The 17,754-nt window shown below is 28.7% G+C and overlaps 1 protein-coding gene across 1 annotated transcript in view; it reads left to right on the plus strand.

The window, feature by feature from the left end:
• Positions 1–17,754, plus strand: part of LOC124492032 (uncharacterized) — a 41,645-nt gene that overhangs the window by 22,739 nt on the left and 1,152 nt on the right. Inside the window, exons 3-11 of the mRNA XM_075735897.1 lie at positions 4,669–5,007; positions 7,740–7,853; positions 9,115–9,546; positions 11,033–11,596; positions 13,993–14,280; positions 14,392–14,817; positions 16,552–16,677; positions 16,779–16,964; positions 17,551–17,727. Of these exons, the coding sequence (XP_075592012.1) occupies positions 4,669–5,007; positions 7,740–7,853; positions 9,115–9,546; positions 11,033–11,596; positions 13,993–14,280; positions 14,392–14,817; positions 16,552–16,677; positions 16,779–16,964; positions 17,551–17,727 (2,652 nt within the window). The remainder of the gene's footprint in view (positions 1–4,668; positions 5,008–7,739; positions 7,854–9,114; positions 9,547–11,032; positions 11,597–13,992; positions 14,281–14,391; positions 14,818–16,551; positions 16,678–16,778; positions 16,965–17,550; positions 17,728–17,754) is intronic.

A 17,754-nucleotide genomic window follows, 5' to 3' on the forward strand; every position in this document is an offset into this window, starting at 1 on the left:
AAAAATCGTTTCAATAATATTGAAGCTTTTGCTTATTATTTATTTTGACTATTTTGAATTTTTTTTTAATTTCCCATCAATCTGTGAGAAAAAAAAACGAGTAAAATAGTGAATAATCTGATTTGAAATTGCATTTGTTCAGTCATATAAAATTTTTGATTTTTTTTCTGAAAATCCCATTGATCAAAAGTCAATGGGATAATTTTTTTTTGTTTGCTGGTCATCATCATCATTTTTTCTAATCAAAATTAATGATTTTTTTTGTTTTATTTTTATTTTTATTTCATTATTTATTTGGTGAAAAAAAAAGAAAACGGAAAAAATAATTGAATTTCCAATTTCAATCAAAATAATAACACAGCCAATAGAAGATTTATGACAGTGAAGCCTTCATTTCAGGGGCTAATTGTGTTGTTTGTTAGTAGTAGTTCATTGTGTCAATTGTCATATATACCTGTTTTTTCTATTTGTTTTGTTGAATTGAATTCCATAATTGCTCATTTTTATCTGTATTTGTGTGCTAGAGAAAGAATCATTGAAAAAAATGTGTTGATGGTCGTGGTGGACGATGACATGCAGAAAATTCCAGAAACAATGGCGGCTGACAATTTGAAAAAAAATGAGCAATAGAAAAAAATGGATGCGTCACCATTTTTTTCTGTTTTTTTTCGATATTTTATTTTATTTTTATTTCCATTTTTTTTTTTGATCCGACAATTTTGTTTTGTTTTTGCCCTCTAAAAATACACACACAAGACATTTTAGCTTTTGTATTTCACGTATGTTTGTGCTTGTGTTTAAATGTCAACCAAATATGTTTGAGTGAGTAGTATACACACACACACAATGAATACAATAAAGTAAAACTAAACATAAGTGAAGAATGTACCCAAAGACAAGCAATACATATGAGATGAATTTTTTTTTTTTTTTTAGCTTGTAATTCAACATTACATTCGTTTGTCTGGTACAAAGGGGAATGAAAATTATTTCGGTTCTGTCGTCGTCTTCATTGTCTTTAGCATCTTATTGTTGTTATCGGTTGTTAGTAGTATAGGTTTTCTGATTCTTTAAACGTCCATTTTATTTATTCGATCTATCCATGTTTTTTTTTCTGCTACTATTGACGACTACAACAAAGATGGCGATAAACGCGAATCGCAAGATTTTTTATTATTATTATTATAATATTTTTTTTTCTTTACTTAACTAAAGTTGCTGTCAAATTGTGTTTGTATTGAATATATCATGTTACATTTTCCTTATATTGAATATCGTGTATAGTTCATAGTAATTTTTTTTCCTTTTAGTATATTTGTTATTGTTGTAGTTTGTCCAAAAAAAAAGCAAAGACATTGTTATACACATCTATAGTTTCTATTTTTATTTTGATGTGTGTGTGTGTGTGTGTCAAATTGGTGTTCCAAAATTTACTCAGTCATTCATTCATTCATTCATTGGATAAAAGTAGAATGAACACGAATGTTTTTTTTTCCTCCCTTTTCATTTTTTTCTCTGTTCTTTTCACTAACCAATGCCATGTTTTCAGTTTGTCATTATCTATATCCATCTTCCATCTTTTATCATCAATTGATTTGGATTCATTTTTATATCTTGATTTGAATTGATGATGACGATTGTTCTAGCAGTTGTTGTCGTCGTCATCATCAATTTTATTTATTTGTCTTTACACATTTTTTGTCAATATTCGAAGCTTCAATTGTCTTCTAATTGAGAATTGACTTTTATTGCCAAATACTTTCGAATCAATGTTGCAAACTAGACTTCCTTTTTTTCTTGTCTTTACAATTCACACATAATATACAGATGTAGATAAAAAAAATATTGCTAACCAATACCAATAAAGAGGTGTACTAACAAGATTTGAGATGAAATTGTAAATTAAATTTAATTGAATCAAGATTTTTATTTTTACATTTCTGCCTTTTTATTGGCATCCTTTTTTTTAGTTAAGCTTATTCATTTCATCATATCATGTATGTCTGGATTGATTGATTGATTGATTGATTAGTAAAGCAGTGTTCATACAAAAAGGAATTGAAAAAAAGTTTTGTTACTACTTGAATTCTTATTTTGTTGATAATCATCATCATCATCATCAACAACAACATGTCTATATTTCAATTCTTTATTGATTAACATTTTTTGCTATATCGTTGATTTAATTTCATTATTAGATTATATTTATCATTATCATGAGAATAGTCATCAGAATTGATATACCATAGCAATGTGTGTAAGTGTTTGTGTTTGTATGTGTGTGTGTGTATGTGTGTGTCTGAAACCATTCTACATTGTATGGTTCATTGGCCAGTTTTTTTTCATTTTCTTCCATCACACAGTTTGATTCTTGTTGTTGGAACATTTTCCATCAACATGTTCATGATGATGATGATGACCAATTTTTGTTGCTCAATGAATGTTGATTATAAATTTAATGAACACACACGCACCAAATAATGTGAGACATGTCCATTCACTCAGTCTCTTTCTGGTTGCTCGCTCACTCCGCTATTTCAAAATTGATTGAAGGGAATTTTTTTTTCTCGTTTCTTGTCTTTTTAGGAATCTATAATCTGAAATGTGTGTGTGTGTGTGTGTGTGTGTATGTTACATGTTCAATGTTCATCCTCTTGGATTGAGACTTTAATTTACTGTTCATGATCAGCCTTCTTAACAAACATTAGGGACCGGGTGCGATCCAAGTCAGTTTTCTGTGTGTTTGTATATGTGTGTGTGTCTATAAGTTCCAATTGGTGAACATCCATACTCATGTTTAGCTGAAGCATACATCCATCCATTGGGGAATTTGTGGCATTCAATCTAACGAAGCTTAGCGTTATTAGTATATTAGCGATATACACACATATAGCCTTCAGTCTTTATCATTCTTTTGTGGGTTATGTGTGTATGAAAAAAAAAACTTTTAGAATGTTTATTATGGTATTAGAGGGAAAAAAAGAGGACAAAAATAAAAGTGCACAATAACCGATCAGCAACAACTTGGATCATTGTAGATATGGTTACTTGCTTATTGTTTCTAACTAACTAATCATTTGTCATTTGACTTATGTGGATTCATCGATGTTTTATCATGTCTATGTATTAAGTATTTATATTCTATCTAATGTGTTAGTGAGAAAGAAAATAATGATGACGATGTTTTTGTTTGGATTCTTATACAATTTTTTTTTTTGAAATACAATGCAAAATAGAAATAAATAGATGGATGTACAGATTCTTTCTTTTTTTCACTTATAAAAAACGTCTTGGGATTATTAATTCTTTTGTATTTCTTATTCCACATTTTTTTAATCATATTGGTTTGAATTGGCTTTAATTTCATTAGAAAAAAAATCTTTTTCCTCACACACACACACACACCCACACGTAGGTTGTTTTTATTATTCCAATTTCAATATATTGTATTTATTGAATAATTATATTGAAATGTCGTTCTTTTATTCAAAAGAAATATAAAAAAAATCACCGGCTTATTATAAATGTTTTTGATGTATTGTGTTTGCGTTTCTGTATATAGCCAATCACATTTGTTCTCAGGGAGAAAAAGTAAAAGAAATAAGCCAGAAAACTCGCGCTAAAGATTTGTCGGACTTTTTTTTTATCTGTCTGTCTTTGACTTTAACTTTTATTCTAGTTATATTTCTAATTAAAACTGTCATGTCATTCCAAGATAGCCGCCTGTCGTATTGAATGAAAGATGCCAACTTACTACTGCCAACAATGAACAACAAAAGAAAGAATCAAACAAAACCCCCTTTTTTAGTTTTTTTCTTTTTTTTCTCTTTCAACCAACAGAAAAAAAGTTCTAATTTGATTCGCTATTCTCATTTGTGGCCGAACATCACATTCTCTCATTTTGCCCTTGTTTGCTACTATCTTTTTTTTTTGATTCTGATTCCGTATCCATATTACATAAGACAAGAGAGTGGTTTATTTAAATTTTAAATGCTCATTTACCATTCTGTCATACTCATAGATTTGTTCTCATTTTTTTCCCTTCCCTTTTTTCTCTCGTTACTTTGGTCTGTTCCCATTTTGTTCATTGTGTGGGTCGACCGTTGATTAACTTTTTTTCCAACATTCTCTTCCTTCAGTTCTCTTTCATTTGGTCATCTCTAGATCAAAATATAATGAAACGAAAATGATTGCCTTGAATGAGAAAATGAAAAAAAGTTTTCATTCCCCTTGTGTGTTTTGTGATTTTTTCTTTTTTTTCCAACTTATCGCACCCCTTTTCTGGTGATTATGATGATAATTTAATATTATAGAGTGCTTAATGCTTTCATAAGGAAATATAGTAAATATAAATGGATTTAAAATCCGCATCTTTGTTGAATTAAAATTCAATGACCACTGTCCTATAACCGATCTAATGTTTGACAGCAAATGAATTATTCAAACAAATTTAAAAAGTTGAAAAAAAATTTCATCTTCAATTCAATATATTGATTTAATGTAATTTACCAGTGTTAGTAGTTTAAAATTATAGTAAAAACAACAGTTGATTTGAAATCATTTTGATTTACAAATTATAATTATTATCGCTTTAATAACAAAAAAATAACGAATTCCTTTCTTGCCATTTATTTTTTCTGTTCATCTTTTTATTCTTAATCATCATAGGTATAAGCGAATATCATGTGATTGAAGGTGATAGTATAAGTTTACCATGTAATATAACCAAACAGGAATGGAATCAAAATCTAATATCATTAATCGTATGGTATCGATCGAAAAATCAAGGCATACCAATATATTCGATCGATACACGGACACAACAACAACGTTTACGACATCAAATAATGCCTGAATTAAATGGCCGTGTTCATATGGATTTTCAAACCGATCCGCCAGTATTAAACATCAATGATGTTCAAATTGATGATGGTGGCGATTATCGTTGTCGTGTTGATTATCGAATGAATCGAACCAAACATTTTCTCATACATCTTAACGTGTCGGGTGAGTTTTTTTTTTAATTTATTCCCATTTCATGTTGTTGAATATTTTTTAACTTTCGTTGTTTGTTTTCTTTCTGCTACAATCGAATAGCTCATTGAGCGTTTTCACACTTTTTTCCATTTTCATTCTATCGTTGTTGTTGTTCTTTTTGTTTGATTTTAATTGACGTCTAAAAGATATCAATTGAAAATCAATCATTTTGTTTCAATTGATATGGTTTTGGTTGAGAATTTCATCGTAGTACAAAAATAATACCAACATCGTATATATAATCAAAAGGGATTGTTGATTATTTATTTTTTTTGTTCATTCTGTCGTTTGTTTAGTTTCACTTTTTTTTTATTTTCGCTACGATTCGGAAATTTGGTTTTTTCTACATTTCAACTGATTGACTGAAACTATCTCAACAAATAGTTTAAATCATAGAGATGTTGTTTTGGCCTATTTCTATTTTCAAATGTCTGTGTGTAAATGTGTTTTTTTTTTGCTGTTGTTGTAGCTTTTTTGTTTGATTTCAATTTCGTCGCTAACTTTGATTTATTAGTCAGAATTCTTATTGACTATATCAATGTGGATATTGCACAAGTATTCGAAAAAACAGTGGTAAAGTAATCTATCCACACATTGTAGTCAATACAATCTATTAGTTTGTCAATACATTGATGTATACTCGTATTCTTTATTCAACTACTTCATAGACATACACACACATATATATACACTAATCTTTGCTAATTCTATTGTACAAGGGTGAAACCTTGGAAAAATTCTGTCCATCCGTTGTTTTTGTCAAATCTCTCGAAGAATTGTGTAACAAATAACAAAAAAAAAACTGTAACTTTATGTTATGAACAAAAAAAAAATGAAAATGAAAGACTTGATGTTGATTTTATTTTCTTTTTTTTACTATTATTATTTCAATGAACAAAATGTTCATTGAAGAACATTGAAACAATATAATATTCCCTATCGAACCCAAGTACATTTTGTCATATTTATATCAACATCAAGGAGATTTTCTTTCATATTTTCTATTTATTTGATTGTCATAGGGTAATATATCGATTGTTGCCATTATTGACATTGTCAATGTATCATCTTAGGATATGTCTTTCCTTTCCATTCATTTTGATATTGTTTCACAAAAAATCGTAATAATTTTATACACAGGATTAAAAACAATGGTAGGCGGTAGATTAGGTTAGCAATTTTTTTATATTCTCTTTTTTTTCTTCTCTCACGCTTCAAAATAAAAAATGATATCTATATTAGAAAAAAAACAAAATGAAAAAAAATGAAAAATGATTATATCAAGTGCATGAAAACCGGACTTAAAAAAAACAATTGAATAACATATTATTGAACAAATTTTCTTTATTTTTTTCTCAATTCTTTGTCTTCAAGATTATGATGATCAACCATGATGATGATGAGAAATGACCTTTCCTGGATTTTGATTTCCGTTAATTTATTCATTGAATTCTCATGTATTTTCTTTCTACACTCTATCTGTATTGGAATTTAGATAACAATTTCTTTTTTTTTATAGAATTCAAAAGAATTTCAGCCATATGTATGGTTATTATATATCCCCACCATAACAATAGCAATGAATGCCTTTTAAAATTTGAAAAATATTGAAAATATTCCTTGAAAAAAGTTTTCTTGCATGATGATGACGATGATGATGATGATGATGATGATGATAATGATTCACTTGGAATTTTTTACATAAGTTTTTTGATTCTTGTTTAGATGACGATGATCATGATGATGATGATGAGTCAAGTATATAGTTGAAATTTGCAAGTTTTTTTTCTGAATATTCTTACAAATATAAACTAACGATGTGATTTTACTAGTCGGTTTTTTTTCGACAATAAATATATGTGAATAAAATGAATTCATATTCATATATATAAATATGAGTCTATAGTTCTGATGATGATTATGATGATAATGATGGCGTGATGATCGATGTGTGTCGACAGTCGCTATTGCCGCCTCCATCATCATCATCATCATTGTACTTTCGATTTTTCCAATAGAATCTTTCTTTTCATTCACTCTTTTCTCTCTTTCTCTTGATCTATTGTGTTCATCATCATCATCATCATCATCATCGTCATTACCACCACGAAAACCTTTCAACTCTCAATCAATTTTTTTTTTTTGCTTTTTCTTTTTTTGCCTCTCATCATTCTTGATATATTTTTTTTCGATGGACTGGTATTCACCCTATTTAATTCATCCATTTGATTTTTTTTTCTTTTTTGCCTCATCAAAAAGCAACAACAAAGAGAAACGATATTTTCGAAAGGACAATGAGAGAAAAAATTACGAAAAAATATAGTATGTGTGTGTGTGTGTGTGTGTTTCTTCAAATTGATACCGATGGAAAAAAACTGGGACAACTAGAAAAAAAAGTTTGCATAGAAAATCAGATGGAATAACTAAACCACGTTTTTTTCCACGCGGTTTCAATTCAAGAACGCATTGGAGGAAAGGGAAATCGGATTTTTTTTTCACGATGTCCTTGACAAGACATGACATATGACGCTGCATCTATTTTTTTTTTTTTTTGCTTATCATCACCACCAACACACATTCATTATCATTGTCGTTTTATTATTTATCATATATATTCACAAGCAAATCTTGTGTTTGATTTTATTTTTCATCATCTGGTTTTTTTCATTTTTTTTCTTTACATTCTTTCTTTGCCTTGACAGCCATACCAAAAAATGTTACTATTCGTGATTTACTTGGTAACAAAGTCCAAGGACTAATTCGTAAGCCATACAATGAAGGCGACAAAGTTATACTATTCTGTGATGCTATTGGTGGTAAGTGATTTTATCATATCTTTTTACTTTTGTGGTTGTTGTTGTTGTTTGTTATTATTTTTTTTCTATATTTTTATTCGTTATATACACACAAACACTTTAATACTGGAAATTTTTGCTATTCGCATTTTTTTGTTTTGTTTTGTTCATATCATATAATATCATATTTTGGGGGGAGGGGAACTGTTTGTCAGAAATGTGTGTATGTGAATGCCACCGACTGTTAAAATATTATACAACAATATCTATTTCAGTTATTATTAATTGACAGAATTATTTGTTATTAATGGCCTTATTGTATCGACCCTATCTTGTTAGATTTGTTTTTTTTTCTCTGTTTCGTTTATTCAGCTATAACCCGAAAACTCTAAACAAACCATAACCAAAACCAAAAAAAAAACATACATACACACGTTATTTTTTTTTCTTTCTATAAGGTAATTTATTTCGATCGATGATTTCTATCCAAAGTTATAAATTAGAATGCCATGCATTCCCTTTTATCCATTTATATTTTTCATATATTTTTTTTGTTGTTGTTTGCCGCATAACTTTTTATTCATAGAAAATGAATCTCATAATAATAATGATGATGATGATGTATGTGGTTTTGTATGTGGGTATAGTGTGCATTTTTCTATACGCACACTGGAAAACTGTTCCTCCACACGCCATCCATTCATTCGTTTATTCATTCATTGTTGATAATAATAATAAGAATAAGAATAATCAATGAAAAAAAAGCACACTGAGAAACCGAAAACAATGTATATTAATAATAATAATGATGATGATAATATAGATCAGCAAAAACAACAACAACAGCAACATCAAATCTTTTGATTATTGAAAATCATCATCATCATTATTATATTTAAGAAAATTAAGAAATTTCAGTCACGTTTGATATATTAACCAAAAAAAAAAAAAAAAAAAATAGAAAAGAAATCTGATCATCTTCACCCCCTCCTCCTCGCTGTTCCCTTTGATATAATCAACTTCTGTTTAATCAAATCTAAATAAATTAAAACGATTAATAAGAAATATAAAAAAAAACTTTTATCAAGTTTATATATGGATATTCGATAGAATATAATTTCAACATTTCTATTGAGAATTGATTTCGATTTTCTTGGAAATTCTTGATTATGAGAGGATTTCTGTTTTGTTATCTTTGTATGGGTGTGGATGTATGTGAACTATGATAATCATATTGAATTTTTTTTCATATATTTGATATTTACATTTTTTTTTTAAAAAGGTTCGCCACCACCAGTTGTGATTTGGAAAAATAATGATGGAAAAATTATTGATGATTCATATGAATTTTTTAATACTAATGATGATAATCATACAAGAAATCGTTTGGAAATACCACAAATAGATCGAAATTATTTACTAAAAGAAATTATTTGTGAAGCCTATCCACCATCATTTATTTTGACACCATCATCATCTACTATTAATACATCTTTTGAATTCAAAACAGTTTCTGATTTCGCTACTGATACTATTGATGCAACTACTACTATTACTACTACAGCTACAACAACAATGACTACCTCGAAATCTTATGTCAGTCATAATACAATTCTTGATCTATCAAATAGAATTAATGATAATAGAAATCATAATCGTCACATTCATCACCATTCATTCATACGAAGAGCAACCATTGTACTCGATTTGAATTGTAAGTCATCCTTATTCCTTATTTTTCTTTTTTATTATTATTAGTTTCTATCGTTTCATATTGAACATGATATACATTTACTTGTTTTCTGTATATGTAGATCTATTTACCATAAGAATATATATGACATAGTAAACAGCTTTCTAGTAAAAAAAAATAAACTTCCGATGTTTTCCCCAATGATTCAAATATATCGTTATCGTTTTTTTTTATATATCATATTCGATTCTTGTATTTTGTGTCTGTTATGTGTTAGTTTAGTTCCCAAAATAGAATATATGAATCATTGCCATTGGCCCACTAGTGAATGAATATTATAGAGTTATCATTAGGAAAAAAATGAAATGATGGAAAATGCATAGACTGGAAGAAAAGGAGAAAAATTTGCAATTGGCCAAATGTAGTCAAAATGAAACAAAGGTGGTTTCATATGGTTCGTGATTGTACTTTTGTCAATATATTTTTGTGTTTGTTGTTGTAGTTGGTTATTATTTCCGAATATATGACGATAATATTGATATAAATGTTCCTTATTCAACAGAACACAAAAAAACCTACCAACTTAAATTGATAATTTAATTTACTAACTTTACATTCATGGCCAAAATCTCTATCTTCTCCATTTTTTTTTGTTCACAAACACGAACAACCGCAACCGCTACTATTCATCAATAATCTTCATCACTATGTTCACTGTTGTTCGTTATAATCTAAATTCTAAACAAAGAAAAAAAAACAAGATATGAGATGCTTACTCGCTTTAATAGATTCAATTCTGAACAAAATTTTTTTTCCATTTCATCCATTGTCCATTTTTTCACATTCTTATTTGATTTCATTCTCTATTAAATTTGAAACCAAAAAAAAAGATATTGAAAAGAAGCGAATTCTTCAAAAAATACAGTATAGTTTTGTGAAAACAGAGTTTTTAGTATATTTGTATGTGTTTCTTAGAATATAAAGTTTGTTTCCCAAATCTGATGTCCCAAACTATGGTGTTTTTGACAACGACACGTGTGCAATTTATAACATTTTCCCAAACTCTTGCTGGTCACTCAAAAAAAAAAATTATTATTTCTCAAGACAATAACAAGAAAAAAAACAAAAAACTTTTGATTTGACGGGGAATTGTTTCTTTTATTCTCGTTATTTGATGACAAAATGAAAGTTAGTGGACACATTTGTTAAATAAGATCAAATAAAGTTTTCAAACAATAGAATTAGAATTAGAAATTATATTCTCATATCAAAAGAGTGTAAATGTGCACACACACACACATTTAAGAATGAATGTGACTGCAAAGTTCAAATTATTAATTTGATATATATCATTTTGACTTTTTCAGAATCGTTTCAATTTGATTGATTAAAATAATCATAATAATCATTGATTCTATTGCTACATTTACTAACAATAATATCCCAATTATCTTTTATTATTTTTATTTTCTTCATTGATATTTTTTTTTCGTTATATGCATAACAGTGAGGCCATTATCTGTTCAAATTCAAGTGCCAGCCAATTTTCAGGCCAATTTGAATCGTTCTTCATTGCCCGGAACTTCATTATCATCACCATCATCATTGTATGTGTCTTTACCATCTGGTTTTGTACTGCCATCATCATCATCATCATCATCATTGTCAGCAATTGGTACAATAACAACAACATCAACAACGTTTGGTAATGTTTTGGTCTTGTCAGCCGGTAAAAAAACGGAAATTGAATGCCGTACATGGGGAAGTCGACCACCAGCTGAAATCACTTGGTGGAGAGGATCTAGACGTTTGCCAACAGCAGCTTCACGTTTGCATTTTACCAATGGAAATGGCAATACTGTTGTTAGTAGTTCATCATTTTCCTCCGATTTATATGCAACGGAATTACCAACTACATCATCGGAAATACAAACTTCAGCCAATCTATCCATCTCAATATTGACATACATAGCCGCACCCGAAGATGATGGTCAAAGGTTAACTTGTCGTGCCGATAATCTACATTTAGAACATGAAGAAATTGAAGATTCTGTCATCATTTCGGTTAGATGTATGTATCATTAACAGAAAACAAGGAATTTTTTTTTCGGTTCACAACACTATCATTATTCATTGTTGTTTTTTTTCTATTCGGTTGTTGTTGTTTAAACTGCTCAAAAAAAAAAACTTGAAACGCTTTTGTTTGTCTACAAACATTACCGGTTTTGTCATGGATAACTTATTCTTGAATGAATGAATGCTAATTTTTCATTCATTCACTCATTTTCTGACTATGGAGAAAAATAGTTTTTACATTCTCAACTTTTAATTCATATAACATCAAAGCTGATGCTCTCTTTTTTTTCAAAGAGTATCACTATTCTCATTGTTCATGAATTCATTATTTAAAATTTATTATATTCCATTTCATTCTTTTTTTTTCTCATGATTCTTGCCGCACAAGTCGCGTGTCGATTTTTTTTCCGCATATAGTGTGGATATATTGCATAGTTTTCAGAATTTGATTTGAAAGAAATTTAGAAAGAAAGAAATTGGAGCTTCTCAAAATCATGAAATGGAAAAAAATTTGCTTTTATTGCTGTTTTTTTTTGTTATATTTGGTAGAAGAAAAATTCACAACGTTTTATGTAAAATTCTTTGATGATGATATGCAAAATTGAGAATGAAAATTAAAAAAAAAAAAATTTCTATCTGCTTCGATGGCAACAGTGGGTCGACTCGATCGAACAATTGTCAACCCTAAACAATCAGCTCTCATCATTTCACTCATAAATTATCAGTGTGTATAATGGGAAAAAATATTTTCAAATAATTTCTTTGAACTTGAAGTATTTTGAAACAGAGAATTATGAACATTAAATTGAATGAATAAATGAATGATGGTTATGATGATGATGGATCCGGTTAATAGTATCAGTTTACATAAACCAAGGAGAGAATTTTTTTCCCCAATAAACAGGTTTATGCTGATGGCAGAATTTTTTTTTTTGTTGTCTAAATATTTATTTCGTTTTTTTCGATGTCTGATACTAATCAATGTTTAGTGTGCTTATTCAGTATTTATTGAATAATTTCAATGAATAAATGATGTATTTGCCAGTGTGTTTTTTGTTGTTGGAACATTCCATTTTTTTCTCGCAAGCAGTGAAATTGATTTATTATTATTCTTGTCTGTCACATTAAATAATAGCCGCCATTTTTTCAGCCATTTGAGCACTGACACAATTCATTTTTTTTTTGTTCTTTGTATCTGTATATTGAATATAATGGCCATTTTCTTTCTTTTTTTTTCTTAAGAAGTTATCTTTGATTTTACACTTCATTTCATTTTCAAATTTAATTCGCGATTGTAATTTATTTTTTTTCTTCCTTAGTAGTGGTTGTCGGATCCTTTTTTTTTGCTTGTGATATCACGACCAACAGTAGATAAAGACAAGTTAGATTAAAGAATACATACATTTCTTCATTTTTTTCTATGCGGCGGATAGAGGGGACGATGTATTTTTTTTTTTTTTTTGCTTTTGTATGTAGATTGTCAAAGTTGCCAATGTGAATTTAGCACTGATATAAGAACACTATCCACGAACTCATACATCATAAATTTATTTCACTCGTCTATTTTTGTGTATATTTGAGATGAAGATTATGCCACCATTTTTTTTTTGAATTAGCCCAGTTTGTCTTTTTTTTCTGCATTATTATTGTTCTCGCTTTCGCTTCATTTCTCTTATGTATATTTTTGTATGTGAAGAAATTCACACACACACACATATCTATTCGATTATTTGAGAATTCATCTCATTAGAATATAAGTTCATTATTATTATATCATGGTGTCTATATATTGTGATGTAGGTCAACTAAGAACAAAAGAAAAAAAAACCAAAATGAAATAGAATGCATCACTGGAACAGATTCCAAATTCAAACACACACATACATACATAGACATTAATGGGCATCAATAATGTTTAAGCTATTATCGGTTTATGTTTTCTCCCCTCATTCGTATTGTATGTATATGTGTATGCTACATGTTTCCATTTTTTCCTGTTTCCGGTGATAAGACTATACAATAATATGTTTGATGGAGATGATGATGATGATGATGATGAGTGAATGAAATTCTATTCTATTGTGAATTATAAATCAACAATAGTAATAATAATAATAAATGTCCGGAAAAAACTTTGTTGTTTCATTTTTGGCTCATGAGAAAAACAACAATAACAATCATTCGACCAACCAACCAACCAACCAAAAAAAAAAAACAAGCAAAAGCAATCAGATCAATATGTGGAATATGATAATAGAAATAAGGAAGAAAAAAATTCCGATTGAATTCCATACGAAATATTGATTTTGTAACAATAGAATTTGTGAAATAAAAAAAACTTGTTTCATTTGAATTTGTTTTTTTTTGTTTTATTTTCATCATATTAACCAGATGCTCCACAATTGACGCTATCATTAGGAGCAAAGATACCTGAAAATATTCGCGAAGGTTCAGATGTTTATTTTGAATGTGCATCAAAATCAAATCCACCATTATCCGAAGTTGTATGGCTTTTTGAAGGCAAACCTTTAACCAATGATCCGGTCTCAGGTGTTTTGGTTACCAATCAATCATTAGTAATGCAACGAGTCCGTCGTGAACATCGTGGTAATTATCAATGTGCTGCATCAAATCCAGAAGGCATCTCGGCAAGCAATAAAGTGTTTCTCAACGTACACTGTAATGAATCTTTTCATATTTATATTATTTATATATTAATTATTTATATTATTACATGATGTTCATTATGATGATGAGAATGATGATTTATTTTCATTTTTTTAAATATAGTTGCTCCATTATGTAAGCCAACACAGACCATAATTTATGGTGTTGCTCGTACCGAACAGATTCATGTATCATGTGAAGTTGAAGCCGAACCGGTAACACCAATACAATTTCGTTGGTTTTTCAACAACTCACTCGAAAGTTATGAACTATCTCGTAAAGATTATTCACTTGAAATACTTGCACCTAATTCATCGATTGAGAAGAGTAAAAAATTTTTCAACAATCCACATATTCTAAGTCAATTATCATTGGAAAATGTATTCAGTACAATTGCATCAATGAATCATCATGAAGAACCAAGCGTTGCTCGTAGTAATGCAACATATTCTCCACGTAGCCGTATCGGTTATGGTCTATTATATTGTATGGCAGAAAATTCTGTTGGCAATCAACGTGATCCATGCATTTTCAAAATTGTTGAAGCAGGTTTGTATTTCATTATTCACATTTATACACATAAACTTGGATATTCTCATTTGATTGACAATGTAGTTATTGATTTATTTATTTTATTATCAATTTACCTTTTGTGTTTCATCAAACAATTCAAATGCATTTGCTTTCCATAAATAATATCCATTTCTATTTGTTTTTATTATTATTATGGTTTGATTTACTTTTTTAAGATTGTTGATGCAATCTTGGTGATGAGAAAACGAGAGAGATAGATAGATCAAGAGTAATCATATATAAAATCATCTTATCTTATACACATATATAAATAAATGAAAAGAATGTGAATTATCTGAAGACAGCATTAATGTTTCATCATCAAATGTATTGCACATTATCATCATCAATGTGATATTTAATGTAGTTAATATATAAAATGTGTTATGTAACTTTAGCTTTTTTGATTCTGTGAGGAATATGAAACTGTTCACATGGTGCTGATGATGATGATGATGAGGACACTTAATTTTTTCACAAATTTTTCTCCCTCTTTTACACACCAAGATTCTCAATTCTATTTTATTCAACGAATACTTTTTATATTCATCCAAGGTAATGATGAATAATGGTTTCAACTCATTTTGTACTCATACGAAAAGAGAAAAATTTTTTTTTTTTTGGAATGTTTTGTTTTGTTTTGTTTTTCTATTCATTTTTCTTACACCACTTAATAATATTCTGTTATGATGGATAAGAAGTAAAAAAAATGGGGATGGTGATGATAGCCATAATCATCTGACATTATACTGTAATTTTTTTTTCATTGAATAAAAGAGGAACATGCTCTATTAAATAGAATTATTCGAGAGGAATTCATTTCGTTATGCTTTAAAGTTACACAAACACCAACCATACACACACATAGACGCCAGTTTATCGATCATTGTTCATGAATACATCATGCTTTTTTCACTTTCTCATTACACTAGTTTCATCACTAATTCATGCATCGATTATATTCATCCATCCTGGATTGTTATGGTTATACAAAGACAAACTGTATAAAATGCAATTTTTTGGCTTGATTTTTTCGGTACATTTTTTTTCTTTTACCACTTTATTTTGGCTTTTCTTTTCACACACATATATTCTCATATCGTTGTTAGCAAACCAAACGTTTTTTTAAACAATTCTTGTTGTGTTTTGAGTGGAAATGTATATATATGTGTGTGTGTGTGTTTGTTTGTGTTCAAAAATGTTTCTAAACTCATAGCACTTGAATTCTTGTCGCCGGTCGTTTGATCATCCGGGTATTGTATTTTTGATAGCGTGAATTACAAAATCAATAACTCTCTCATCATACATTTGCTCTCATGCTCATTTTCTTTATGGTTTTTTTTTCTTTTGAACCATGTAAAAAAATGAAATAAAATGAAATGAAAAGTATAAAAAAAAATCCTTGAATGTTATCTTTTTTTCATATTTTTCTTTTTCCGTTTATATTTATACATTTTTTTTTGTTGAGTGCAATCGAATTTGGTCTTGTTTCATTTTTTTTTATGTTTTTGTTTTAAACAAAAAATGATTATAGATTTTCAATTCTACGAAAAAAAATTGTCTGAAATTATTCGCTAGAGTGAAACACAGACATCTTTTATTATTATTATCATTTTTTTTATGATGATTAAACAAACTAAAGATTTTCTCATTTTTTTTCTTTTTCATTCTCAATCATCATTATATTAAAATATTTTTCGTTATTTTTAGGCCCACCAAATTCGGTTCATGATTGTCGTATTGTCAATGTTACAATGGCATCATTCATACTGGAATGTGTACCCGGCGAAAACGGTGGATTACGACAAATATTCCATCTAGAAGTCTATAATATTGGTTCGTATTTTTTTTTTACTTTATATTTGTTGTATGTTGTATTCATCACAATTCTTGTTGACTAATTCGTTCATATTTTTTTTTGTTTGGTCAAAAAAAAGAAAAAGAACATTTACAAGTAAATGTGACAGCTCGTGAAGAACCAGTGTTTGCTGTTGAAAATCTTCCACATGATACGGCATTTATGTTGAATGTATTCAGTTCAAATGCCAAAGGACGGAGCGATTCAGTAACGTTACGTACAGCAACCAGTGCATATGCGGCCAAACATACTACCAATGGTAAAAGTGAGTATAATTTTTTTTTTTTTAAATTTGATTTGATTTAGCATATCGTATACGATATTGATAAACTTTCAAGAATCGGAAAAAAATCGAATTCGTCATTTCGAATGTCATTCTTTCATCTCATTTTTTGTTCGGTCGTTTGTTGTCTGCCATTGTTTGTATTTTTTGTTATCTTTTTTCAGTCCCATGTTTGGCTCTATCCATTTCTCATTCACAATCTTTGATTTGTTTATAAGCCTTAATTCAGACACTTAGAATAATTTTTTTTATTTGTTTACTATTTTTGTCACGTTTATTTACAAACGATGATCGTGTTTCTTTTGTGATTATTTTCTTTTATATATCATTGTTGTGGTTAAATTGGTCAATTTGGTTGATTCATACCAGCTGGGCTTTTTTGTTCGAATTTATGCATGTGTGTGTATGAATGTTATTGGATTGTTGTTGTTGTTGTTGTTGTTGCATGTTTACCAATATTTAACAAACAAATCCTATCCTATATTATCGTATTTAAACTAATATAGCATCAATGATGGACAACTAGAAAAATAATCTGTTCAATTTATTTATTTTTTGCTTAAAATAGAGCAAAGAGCCATCATATTAGATGATATCAATCATTTGATCATCAATCCAATATTTGGTGCATTGATTGTGGCCTTAATTTCATTGGTTCTATTATGTTTAGCAACAATGGTCTTTATACGAAGTCGATTCTGTTCAAATGCTCATCAATCCTCTTCATCTAGTGATCATCGAAGAGGTAATGTAAAGATGAATGATTTTAAGG

Source organism: Dermatophagoides farinae, chromosome 1 (assembly GCF_024713945.1).
Source record: "Dermatophagoides farinae isolate YC_2012a chromosome 1, ASM2471394v1, whole genome shotgun sequence".
Taxonomy (NCBI): Eukaryota; Metazoa; Arthropoda; class Arachnida; order Sarcoptiformes; family Pyroglyphidae; genus Dermatophagoides; species Dermatophagoides farinae.